Consider the following 12725-nt stretch of genomic DNA (forward strand, 5'->3'; position numbering starts at 1 on the left):
CTAGCTTCACTGCTGATCGTGTTATTATTCCGTTCGCCGTTTTGACTTCAGCTTTGCGTACCTGACCGTCCTTCCCTTCTGTAACGTTGATGATTCTGCCTCTCATCCATCCATTCCGTTTGTTCTCATCGATCACTATAACAAGATATCCTTTCTCCAATGCCTTCACTGGTTGGTACCACTTCGTACGCCTCGCCAATTCTGGTAGATACTCGCGGATCCATCTCCTCCAAAATTTATCGATTAGACCTTGTGCCAACTTCCAGCTGTCTCGAAGTGTCGCTACGCCTTCAGTTAAAGGTGTTGGTAGTTGATCAATACCACGGGTTCCGTAAAGCAGGAAATGATTCGGAGTGATTGCCTCAGCATCAGATGAATCCAACGCGACATATGTTAGAGGTCTGGAGTTGACCACTGCTTCAGCCTCCAGTGCAACTGTTTCCAGCACCTCATCGCTGGGATGGTGGGGATGATCGCTGATTGTGGCCATGGCCGTTTTGACCGAGCGTACCAAGCGCTACCAGGCACCACCCATATGTGGTGCGGAGGGAGGATTGAACTGCCATTTCCTCCTAGCGTTGGTGAACGTCGCTGCACAATGTTCGTTGACCGCCCGAAGCTGACCCTTCAATAGGTTGTTCGCTCCGATAAAATTGGTGCCATTGTCGGAATAAAAGGTTTCTGGTGCTCCTCGGCGCGCTATAAATCGTCGGATAGCCATCACGCACGATTGAGTTGTGAGACTATGCACTATTTCCAAGTGAATCGCTCTTATGGAAAGGCAGGTGAATAATGCTACCCAGCGCTTGACAAGACTGCGACCTTGCTTCACCAAGATTGGCCCGAAGTAATCAACTCCTGAATGTGTAAATGGACGGACGAATGATGTTAGACGCACTGTTAGAAGCGGTGCCATGAACGGGGGCCGTGGGGCCGCCTTGTTGACTCGACACCATGGACATTCCTTGGAGACTCGTCTGATCAAGTTTCGTAGAGATGGTATACGAAAACGCTGTCGCATCTCATTGAGTACAGTTTCGTTATTCGCATGTAGAAAGCGGCAGTGGTAGCTGTTAACGAGGAGGGACGTTAGATGGTGATTGTTTGGAAGAATGATTGGATACTTAGCTTGGAACGGGGCGTTTGGTGCAGCCCCTATTCGGCTGTTCATTCTCATAACTCCTACATCGTCTATGTACGGTGTTAGCTGGTACAGTTGACTGCACTTGTACGGTTTCATTTGATTCGCCAAGGGGTTTTGCTGATTATAGTGCAGTGATGTATATTCATCCGCATAGCACTCTATTTGTACCTGACGCCAAAGCAGGTTTTCCGCTTCACGATACTCATCGCATGATATCCAAGGACGAAGCTGCTGCTTTTTGAGCCTTTTGATTGCTCTTAGTACGTACGCGGTGGAGCGTAGTAGTCGGTGCCACTTAGAGAAACGCTTCACCTCGATAAGTGGTTGGAACGTCGAATGATGGTGGGTATAAACAGCCCGGAGCTCTTCTGTAGCTGGAGGTATCTCTCCTTTGCTCACTGGCCAGCTTTCAACTGATTTACTCAGAAATAGTGGTCCCTGAAACCATCGCCCTTCTGGATCGAAGCTAGGACCAGATCCCCACTTGGTTGCTTCATCTGCCACGTTGTGCTTGGACTTCAGATGGTGCCATTCATCAACGGTGGTTAGACTTAGGATCTCCCCTACTCGAAATGCCACGAACGGGTGGTAACGTCGACTATCCGAACGCAGCCAGGCCAACACCGTTGCGGAATCAAGCCAGAGAAAGCGTTGACTGATGGGGAGACTTATGTGTTTGCAGATACTGTCTGCCAAACGACTACCTATCATCGCGGCCTGCAGCTCCAATCGTGGAATGGAAAGAGGCTTAAGCGGGGCCACCTTTGACTTCGCCGCTACAAGTGCACATCTTATTATGCCACCATCGACAATTCGTAGGTATGCTACGCATGCGTATGCTTCTTCACTAGCGTCGACGAACACATGCAGTTGAACGCTGTTGAGAGCTCCACTATTAGCACCTCTGAAGAAACACCTTGGAATCATTACTGCATCTAACTCTAAAATGAGTTGACTCCACCTAGACCATTTCTCCCATAGATGCTCGGTAATTTGTTCATCCCAGTCTGTACCCGATCTCCAAATGTCTTGCATAAGAATTTTCCCTTGTGCCACGAAATGTGCTATCAGTCCAAGGGGATCAAACAGCGACATCACTGTTCGTGGCCTGACGTTTCGTCGGAATTGTTCGATCTACAATCAACTTCAAAATTTCCGGCTTTAAAGAAGGTTCAAAGGTGAAATCGTCAGAGTCAGGTCTCCACACCATGCCAAGAACTCGCTCCTTTTCTCCCAACGGATCCAGATTCAACGACTTATTTGCAGGACAATCCTTCACTCCCACTCGCTGCATAACTTCATCTGAGTTGCTGAAGAAATTGCGGATCTCAAATCCACCTCGAGCATGGACCAACTTAACATCGTTCCACAACTGTACCGCGTCATCTTCAGTTTCTACACTATCCAGGTAGTCATCAACATAGTGGCTGTAAATAATGGCGTGCGCTGCTCTCGGGTATTTTGATGCGTGTCCTCGGCGTTTTTGTTCTTGACGAACTGCGCCGAGCTAGGCGAACAGGTGGCGCCGAACGTTGCCACATCCATGACGAATATCTGTGGAAGCATATCAGGGGAAAATCTCCACAAGAACCGTTGCGCCTGTTTGTCGAGGTCTCGAATGCGTATCTGGTGGAACATTTCTCGTATGTCTCCACAGATAGCAATGTTCCTCTGTCTAAAACGGAGTAGTACGCCGAAGAGCGCCGTTAGCAGGTCTGGACCTCTGAGCAACATGTCGTTAAAACAAACGCCTTTAGAACACGCTGCTGCATCCCAGATCAGACGAATCTTGCCGGGTTTTTTGGGATTTTGTACGACCCCTAAGGGTAAATACCGAACTCGGCTCGAGTCGGTTGAATCCAATTCATTCTTGGTTATTCGATGAGCGTATCCTTTCTCCTCATATGACACGATCTGCTCGTGAACTTTTTGCCTTAGCGCAGGATCTTTCTCCAGTCGTTTCTCGAGTGCGATCAATCTCCTCTCTGCCATCTTGAAACTATCCGGGAAGCTTACATCGTCGTGCTTCCAAACAAGACCCGTCTCGAAGCCAAGCCCTACTCGTCGTGTGGTATTCTCCATAATCTCCCTGGCACGTTTGTCAACTTCTGCTTCAGGTTTAACCGTGATTATAGCTTCCTCAATGCCAAAGAATTTCTTCATCTGTTGGTGCAATTCACGATTCCCCATATCTTGCTCGGAATGATGATGCAGGCGTTCTAAGGATTGACCCACACCAGAACTTCTACCAAAGATGCACCAGCCCAGTCTTGTTTTTGCTGCCACTGGATCGTCACCTCTGCCTTCACGAATTTTTAAAGTGGAGAGTAGTCGTGCATGTTCCAGTCCAACTATAATACCCGGAATTGCTTCCGAATAACTCCGCACCGGCAGACCCTTGAGGTGTGGATACGCTTCCGTTAATGCATCATACTGTAGCGTTTGTTTTGGTAGGTTGAGTCTCTTAACTGTGCGTATGTTGTTCATTTGGAAACGATTCTTCCCACCTTCTCCGGTGATGACGATTGAAACACGCTTCGAATCTTTTTCCTCCCGACTAACATTGCCTGTCCAATTGAGCCAGAGTGATTCAGTTGCACCTTCTAACCCAAGTTTGGCAGCTATTCCCGCTTCCATTAGTGTAGATGAAGAACCGTCATCTAGAAACGCAAACGTGTGGACGCGCTTTTCCCCTGCTTCGATTGTCACCGGCAAATATCGAAAAAGAGTACATGGTAATACTTGATGATAATGGTTGTGTACTACGTTCCCGTTCCCGCTGGCAGCTGAACTGGCTCTAAACTGACTGTTCGTCATTACAGTTGTGCGAGAATGCAGCAACTCGTGGTGACGAAGTCGACATCCGTCCACTCCACATTCTCTTCCGGATCGACATGGCCACTTCCGATGGGGAATTAAGCAGATCCTGCACAATCCTTTCTGACGCATCGCCGTCCATCTGGCATCTATATCCAACGCTTTGAACGGTCCACACGATAGAATCTCGTGATTTGGGTTGGAACAGTACGCACAGGTCTTCTTAGACATTTCTTCGATTGGATTTGATTCCGGAATTTCCTCTACATCAGGTGAGCTTTGTGTATGTACAAAAAGCTTCGACTTGGTGTGGTTCTGTTTGGTTGACTTCAACGAAAGCGTTGCTAGATCTGGTAGTGTCACATCGGAAGCTGTGTTCACTAAGTCGGACATAAACCCTCCAAACGTGGCCAAGTTGACGTTCGGACAAGCTCTCTTGTAGGCAGACCACTGCATCTTCCAAATGGCTGGCAGCTTCGCAACCAGCTCGTGTAGCAACATAGGATTACAAAGGTGCTCGTGAAGCTGCGCAAGCTTCATATGGTCCACAAGATTCTGTACTGCCAACCCAAATTCAATCACCGTCCTGAGGTTATCGACCTTTGGTGCTGCAACCTCCCGTAACTTATTGAGTAAGGAGAAGATTAGTACTTCTGGTCTCCCGTATATTTTTCGCAGAGTTTCAACCACGTATGGTACCGACTCAGGTAAGAGGAGACGACTTTTAACCGCAAGTAACGCAGGACCGTCCAAACATCGCTGAAGTCTGGACAAATTCTCCGCATCGGAATAACCACATGCCTCCGTGGTGTTGCAGAAGGCGCTATAAAACATCGGCCACTCTTCTGGATCTCCTGTGAACTTCGGTAGATCTCTATACATCACTTGGCGAGCTGCGAGTTGAATTGCTGACGGACCGAGGTTTCCCTGTTGAGTAGTTGCCATCATTGGGAAACCTTGCGAAACGGGCTGGACTCCTGAACCTGCAGATGTGTAAATTCCTCCTTGAAAGGCTCCTTGACGCGCAAAATTTGGAGGCATCCAAGACCCTGCAATGCTTGAGATGGATGGTAAACTCACGACTGGTGGTGGTGGTATAGCAGCAGAGGATAACGACGAAAATACGGATGGCGGAAGGGTGGTGGTGGTAGCTGGCAGTGGTGGATGAACCAATAAAGGAACCGTAACAGTGGATGGTGGAGCAGTAAAGAAACTGGATGAAGTAGCCATCGTTCCCGGGAGCCTATAATCGCTCGTTCCGCAGCCATTTATTAGTGGATTCCCTTGCATCACATACGAACTAGTTGGAATGAACTGAGGAACTGTAATTGCCGTTGAATAATTTATTGGAACAGTGGAGGAAATGTTCGACACCGGTGTTTGCTGCAGCGATTCAATTGGACCAAGTCGACTTCGAGAGAACTGAGGGGTAGAAGTAGAATTCGGCGGCACTTGTCCAGTTTCTTGTACGCCTTCTTGACGGGATACACCAACCGGCAACATGACACTAAACGGGGGGTCTATGGTCGTTGCTTGCACGGAAGCATTGATTTGCGAGAACGACGCTGGAATCGCTGCATGCTGGACGCTCGTCTGGTCATGAAGTGGGGGAACCTGTGTGGAGGGATTGTTCCCATCCTGTTCCCTACTCAACCACTCCTGTACTTTCTCACGGCTCCTCCTGCTGCTTGCATTACTATTCCTACTAGTGCCGGCATCGCCTAGTCTCGCCCTTAGTAGACCGAACTTATCGTTTAAATATTTCCGCTCTTCTTCCATTCGCTTCAGGCGGGCTTTCTCTTCTTCTTCGATGTTTCTTTTCCTTGCTGCCCTCAGCATCCCCGATAGAATCCGTCACTCCGACACAGTCAAAATGGGCCCACATGCCACAGCAATCACATCCTACCATATTGTTGGCTGAATCAGACCGATTGCACCTACCGCAGTTGTGATTATTGTTCGGATCAGCGTTAGATTCCATCTTCTCGCGTTGCAGTCAAATAAAATCTTTAAAGAATGTTGCCGAGAATCGGACCGGATAGGGAAATCTCAACACGTCTTTTAGCAGCCGTTACTGTTCAAGCAGCTTTAAAGCTGAAATATATTTAGAATATATTCATTTGTCTTGATACATGTTATATTTCTTACATTTTAGTTTGCGTTTTCCTGAATAAATCTATCCTTCCAACATAATCCAATCCTCGGGTTCAATATACAATCTGCGATAAATTCATTTTAAATTTCAATTCCTATTCCATATCATCATACATACTGTTACTTCGGCTTTTCACACCTATTTTAATACCTTTCTAATCTGCCTAATATTTCAATTTTCCCAAATTACCGCTATAAATCCTTCTACTCCTTTTATTCACTCTATAATCTTCACTTTTTCCATTTGTTTTTGTTCTTAATACACTGAGCTGTCAACTGACTGTTCCGTCTCACTCTCATTGAATGGCAGTTGCCAATTGTCTAGGGCTCCCGGAATTCACTAGTCCCTCCTGTCAGAACTGCCGTCTGTTGCACGGTGGGTTCGACAACACTTCGCGTGAAATTCGTCGCTATCAGAAGACGACCGAATTGCTGATCCGCAAGCTACCTTTCCAGCGTTTGGTTAGTGAAATTGTCCAGGTCGAGGCATATTTAGTCGACCTATTCGAAGATACCAATTTGTGTGCTAAGCCACGCTGATCTTATTTTTACTGTGTATATCCGAGGAGGAATCCATTCCTTCTCAAGTGTTAATAATCCCGCCCCGGATCAACGATGATTCCAATTGTCGGAGCTTGGGGAGTGGGTACTATTTGCACTGGGTATTTCCATAGAGGAATCGATTCCCCCTTTGAGTGCTAATAATTATTTTCCGGCTCAACGAAGTGGTATGATAATCACTTTATTCGGAAGGTGAAATGTCTAAGATTTATATGCTTTTACTTATTCATTGCTAAGTCAACGCTAGTCCTACGTCCACTTTGCGGTTATATCAAAGATATAACCCACTTCTAGTTTTGCCCTTTAAACAAATATAAACAGTATGAAATGAAGCAAAGAGACAATAAAATACAGCCGCAATTCAATTAATCCACGTGGACAACAGGAGGTGGGGTATAGTATACGCTTGTCCACGGAGGGGGACAGGGAGTCTACAAACGTGCTTTTTCTGTCCACGTGAATTTACAAAATACTAAATTTTGCTCGTCGTGATAGTGATAGTGATTGTATCGACTTCACGATTCGATTTACATAATAGGGCCAATTGGCTATTTAAAGATCGCATCATCGAAATTTGTACAATGAGAATTCGCTACTCCCAAGCGTCATTCAGTGTATTCTTTGGGCAATTTCGTAGGTTCAGGTAAATCACGGAGCGCAACTACGAAGTGTACAATCTACCCAAGTTTAAGCTTAAACATAAATTCATAAGCCTTTCTAATTTATAGACAATAATGTTAGTCCGACGTTCTTTCTCAAATCTGTTTAGTAGAAGTATGATAGAAAGCCTCTGTACGAATAATACAAACTAATATACGAAAAATAGAAAAGCAAAGGCAGTAAAACTTTATTGGATACAAATGCAACAATCAATCGTCTCACCCGGAACTGTGCCATCCATAATCATATAAAACCAATTGAAAATATTCATCTACTGAGCAGCTCACGTGGAATGTGACCAGTTTCGCCAAGTGTCCGCAATGTCACTCTTCCGTCGCTCATTATGGAAATCCACGTCAACGAAGCATGGCCCAAGGATATTCTGAGCCACGCTTCCGGAGGAAGTTGAAGTGCTCGGCATACGAAGTAACGAATAACGTTTGCGTGACACACTACCAAAGTGTACGTATCTTGCTTCTGATCGGGTTCAGCTCTGTGGAAATACTTCCGGAAGGCAGCTTCAATGCGAGCTCCATCTTCGAAAAACTGCTACGAAGGTAGAAGAAAATGAGATAATAACTATCTCTGCCAATAGTGTGCTTTAATATACCGAAACTTCCGGTCGCCAGTGCCCGATAGGTGGTTCCGGTGGAATCGGTGCTCCCTCCTCCAGCATTGAATCGTCAATCATTTTTAACTCCGGCAGTGATAACGAAATTATCTTAGCGGTTTCCTGAGCGCGTGTCATTGTCGAGCGAATGATTTTGTCGAAATCAATACCCAAATGTTTCAGACGATCTCCACTGATGGCCGCCTGCTTCCTCCCTTTCTCGGTTAGATACCTTTCAATATCTGTTCGACCATCCATATTATACTGACCATGGCGAACCAAGATCAGATGCCGCGTTACTTTGGACTTCTTCTTATCCAATACTTCGTTATAACGATTTTGAGCGACAGGATCTTCGCTATCGCTCACAGGTTGTACTAAGCTTTTGGGATCACGGCTGTAAAAATCCACAGTTGTTTCAATTGTATACAAATATAGCTAAAATACTCACTGATCCCAGTTATGGTCCCATTTACCACATTTAGACACTTTAAAGTTAGTAGTCCACGAACTATATACCTTTCGTTGGTCTAGCGATCGGGACGCATACCAGAAGCCAAATGCGCCTCCGGCAGCACCGATGGCGACATACGCTACCTTCCGCATTCGCGACCATGAGTTCATTTGAAACCAATTAAGTACAGATAATAATACTGTTTGTTTATTGTATTGTTGATTATCTACGTTGCCTCTAGAACAGACCTAGGTGTGTACTTTCATCCAGAAAGGAACGAAGAACTAAACTTTCGACACACATGCATACAATTTACTTAGCTGATGAGTTTTGTTTACGTCAAACGACAGCTGAAGGAACTGAGAAAACCAATGGCAATACATCGAGGTGGGATCTACGTGAAGTATATTGGGTTTGGTAAACAAGAAATGGTGTCGTCACAGAAAGCCTTTGAAATGAAGTTCATGTGGAAGAAATGAAAAAATATAAAAATGTTCGTATTTTAGAGCAACTTTGAACCAAAATATTCACAAAATTATTTTTATAAAATGACAATTAAATTGTTTGAGTTTCATTTCATTTATTTAATATGCCATTTTCCCATTTGCAAGACCCAGAACGATACTGCGAGCATCCAAAATAATTTCTCGATATCGCTAGAACAATGAAAATTTATTTGTTCCTATGGAAATGAGGGATTAAATATTACACTCAAAATTATTAATTTCATTCGTCTTCTCCGACATGATTCCACAAATATTCACTGCACACTGCCCATTTATATTTAGTTAGCACTAAATAAATCGACTGTTTGAATCGATAGAAATTTCACCGAAAATAACGTAAAGCAGATTTTTAGCACACTGACTAGAGATGGGCAAACCGTTCACGAACGGTACGAAAGAACTGGTTCGCTGAAAAGAGTGAACTAGCGGTCGTTCTTTTTCAAAGAACGATAGTTCTCCCCACGAACTGATTGCGAGCGAATGGTTTGTGAACGAACTGATTCCGTAAGAACAGTTTGCGAGTGAACTGTTTGAGAGTGAACTGTTGGAGAGTGAACAGTTTGTGAACGAACTGTTTGCGAGTGAACTGTATGGCAAAGAACTGATTGAGAGTAAACTGTTTGGGAACGAAATGTTTGAGAACGAAGTGTTTGCGGGCAAATTGTTTGCGAACGAACGAGTACAGCTGAACTGATTTGCGCTTGGCGGAATGGATAAATATTAGGCTGTCAAAAAAGTCCTGCGGTATTTCCGCGAGGTGTCGTTGTAAGCGCGTAGTTCTAGTTGTATTCATTGTATCGAGTCATACTATAGCTTGTTGGAAAGGTATTTTTGCGCGCTATAATATAGTCCTTGACAGTGTTTTGTTTGGTTAAGTTGTTCGTGAGTGAGCTTCTTCATATGGTTGATAACGGTTTGATGACTTATCCCCAGCTCTTGGCCGATGCTACGGCTGCTACTATGCTGGTCTTTCTCGGCTAATTCAGCGATTTTGTCGCAATTTTCGACGACAGGCCTTCCGGAGCGTGGCGCATCTTCGACGACCTCTACACCAGAACGAAAACGTTGAAACCATCGTTGTGCGGTGGAAATGACACTATGTCGCAAATATGGAGCAAAATAAAGAGAAAATCCGACATATTTTACAGTACTACCATGACAAAGGCAAAAATGCATCTCAAGCTGCCAATAAAATTTGTGCAGTTTATGGACCCGATACAGCTTCCATTTCCACCGCACAACGATGGTTTCAACGTTTTCGTTCTGGTGTAGAGGTCGTCGAAGATGCGCCACGCTCCGGAAGGCCTGTCGTCGAAAATTGCGACAAAATCGCTGAATTAGCCGAGAAAGACCAGCATAGTAGCAGCCGTAGCATCGGCCAAGAGCTGGGGATAAGTCATCAAACCGTTATCAACCATATGAAGAAGCTTGGATTCACAAAGAAGCTCGATGTATGGGTGCCACACACGTTGACGCAAAAAACAGGAAGTGGGTTATATCTATGGTATAACCGCAATGGTGACGTAGGACTATCGTTGATTTAGTGTTGTTGAATCTGAATCCATTCTGAATGAATGAATAAATGAATATTTGGGGGACTTCGAAAACGAGAGCGTTACGTTGGAGGTACAAGGTTTTATGCATCCAATATTGGACACGAAAATATCCTACTGATGGGGAGGAATAATCTTCAGAAGCTTTCTTGCTAATTACACTTGATTGAAAAATCACAGAACCAAATGTATTTGGTCGCAGTGTTATATGGTTAGAAAACATTAAAATAAACTCTTTAGCTTGCATGTTATTTTCAATGCCAAGGGGAACTGGCGGATTATTTTGCAGCAGCGATATTTTTCCGGATTCTTCTCGAAGTCCACCACCAGTGGTTAATGCTAACTCGATAACCACCTCTTAATTGCACTTGATTGAAAAATCACAAAACCAATTGTATTTGGTCGCAGTATTATATGGATAGAAAACGTTAAAATAAACTCTTTCGCTTGAATCTAATTTGCAATTCCAAGGGGAACTGGCAGATTATTTTGCAGCATCGATCACTTCTTTCCAGATTCTTCTCGATAACCAGCAAACGTAAAGAGTTGCGCGCGTGTATGTGTGTATGGCGGTTGCTCCGATGTCTCAAGCGGAACCAACTTTCGATGCTGGTATTCTCTCGGTCGTCTTCTCTTTCTGATGGATCGGTTCTTCTGCGCTCCGTCACAGTCCCAAACAAACTGAATGCGTTTCAGGTCAGGTCAGGCGATATAATAAATCCCTCGATCCCTCGCCGTCCAGCTCATCCAGCCCGTTCAGTTCGTTCAGTTTGGTCAGCTCGCTCAGTAACGATGTTGTCTTGTCGATGTCCTCACGAAAAATGAATGCGATCACCACCAGAATATCGCTTAAGTATGCTTTTTGTCCGTGACTGAATCGAAAGAAGGTGTGGTTTACGATGGCAATTTGGAAGGCAAACTAGAGGCGAATGAACTCTGAGTTTGAAACTTTCAGCGACTGAGAACTAATTGATTGAAAATTATATGATTTTCGCGATGCGAAACTTTTTCCATTGCGTGCGCAAACTGTATTCAATACGAAAATATTCTACCGATGGGGGAGAATAATCTTCAGAAGCTTTCCTGCTAATTAATTGCACTTGATTGAAAAATCACAAGACCAATTGTATTCGATCGCAGCAGTACTATGTGGATAGAAAACATTAAAATAAACTCTTTCGCATGAATGTATTTTTCAATTGCCAGGGAATTGGCAGATTATTTTCAGCAACGATTAGATTTTTCCAGTTTTCCTCGATACTCGAAGCCCACCAGTGGTTAACGCTAACTCGATAACCACCTGTTAATAGAACTTGATTGAAAAACATTTGATCGCAGTGTTACATGGATAGAAAACATTAAAATAAACTCTTTCACATGAATGTATTTTTCAATTCCCGGGGGAACTGGCAGATTATTTATCAACAACAATTAGTTCTTTCCAGATTTTCCTCGATACTCGAAGTCCACCAGTAATTAATGCTAACTCGATAACCAACTGTTAATAGCACTTGATTGAAAAATATTTGGTCGCTGTATTACATGGTTAGAAAACATTAAAATAAACTCTTTCACAAGGAATTGAAAAACCAGGGGAACTGGCAGATTATTTTTCAACAACGATTAGATTTTTCCAGATTTTCCTCGATACTTGGTCGCAGTGTTACATGGATAGAAAACATTAAAATGAACTCTTTCGCATGAATGTATTTTTCAGATTATTTTTCAGCAACGATTGAATCTTTCCGGAATTTTCTCGATGCTGAATGGCATCCAAACGGCTGGCGGCTGCTCTGATCTCTTCCTGGGGAACCGTTTGTGGCATCACTCTCCTCCTGATAGATTCCCTTCTGGCCTAAAGTGCACAGGCTCTTGGTGACACCGTTCATCCGCGCTTTCATGGTAAACGAAGAGCTTCACTACAACAGCGACAACATGCCCCAATCGCTGTTCAATTATAACTGAGTGGAACCAGCCCAGGAGGCTTAAAGTCTCAAAAATAAAGAATAAAAAAAAATCTTTGAATCGCAACAAAATCGACCCGTTTCTGAAGCGGATGGTGACTGGCGATGAAAAGTGGGTCACTTACGACAACGTGAAGCGCAAACGGTCGTGGTCGAAGCCCGCTGAAGCGGCTCAGACGGTGGCCAAGCCCTCATTAACGGCCAGGAAGGTTCTGCTGTGTGTTTGGTGGGATTGTCAAGGAATAATCTATTATGAGCTGCTTCCCTATGGCCAAACGCTCAATTCGGACCTGTACTGCCAA

The 12725-nt window shown here is 44.4% G+C and overlaps 2 protein-coding genes across 3 annotated transcripts; both read right to left on the bottom strand.

Annotated features, from left to right (window-relative positions):
* Positions 1-517: 517 nt before the first annotated feature.
* Positions 518-2071, bottom strand: LOC129774080 (uncharacterized). Its single transcript, XM_055777777.1, has one exon. It carries the CDS (start codon positions 2069-2071, stop codon positions 518-520), a length of 1554 nt encoding a protein of 517 aa, XP_055633752.1.
* A 5428-nt stretch (positions 2072-7499) lies between these two features.
* Positions 7500-8733, bottom strand: LOC129777255 (serine/threonine-protein phosphatase Pgam5, mitochondrial). Of its 2 annotated transcripts, none has more exons than XM_055783426.1 (3): positions 8398-8733; positions 7947-8343; positions 7500-7882 (listed from the first exon to the last, which is right to left on the bottom strand). In XM_055783426.1, exons 1-3 carry the CDS (start codon positions 8568-8570, stop codon positions 7604-7606), a joined length of 849 nt encoding a protein of 282 aa, XP_055639401.1. In that variant the 5' UTR covers positions 8571-8733; the 3' UTR covers positions 7500-7603. The 2 variants fall into 2 exon arrangements, with proteins under 2 accessions (XP_055639401.1, XP_055639400.1); XM_055783425.1 differs by having other exon boundaries at positions 7500-7885.
* Between the last annotated feature and the right edge of the window lie 3992 nt (positions 8734-12725).

Source organism: Toxorhynchites rutilus, chromosome 3, assembly GCF_029784135.1.
Source record: "Toxorhynchites rutilus septentrionalis strain SRP chromosome 3, ASM2978413v1, whole genome shotgun sequence".
Lineage (NCBI taxonomy): Eukaryota > Metazoa > Arthropoda > Insecta > Diptera > Culicidae > Toxorhynchites > Toxorhynchites rutilus.

Bases quoted from the DNA above. Each gene is read 5' to 3' on its own strand.
- LOC129777255 (XM_055783425.1), bottom strand. From the start codon at position 8,570: ATGAACTCATGGTCGCGAATGCGGAAGGTAGCGTATGTCGCCATCGGT. The intron at 8,344-8,397 runs GTGAGTATTTTA...GGATTTTTACAG, and splicing joins TGGGACCATAACTGGGATCA to CCGTGATCCCAAAAGCTTAG. The intron at 7,886-7,946 runs GTATATTAAAGC...CTACCTTCGTAG, and splicing joins ACTGGCGACCGGAAGTTTCG to CAGTTTTTCGAAGATGGAGC.
- LOC129774080 (XM_055777777.1), bottom strand. From the start codon at position 2,071: ATGATTCCAAGGTGTTTCTTCAGAGGTGCTAATAGTGGAGCTCTCAAC.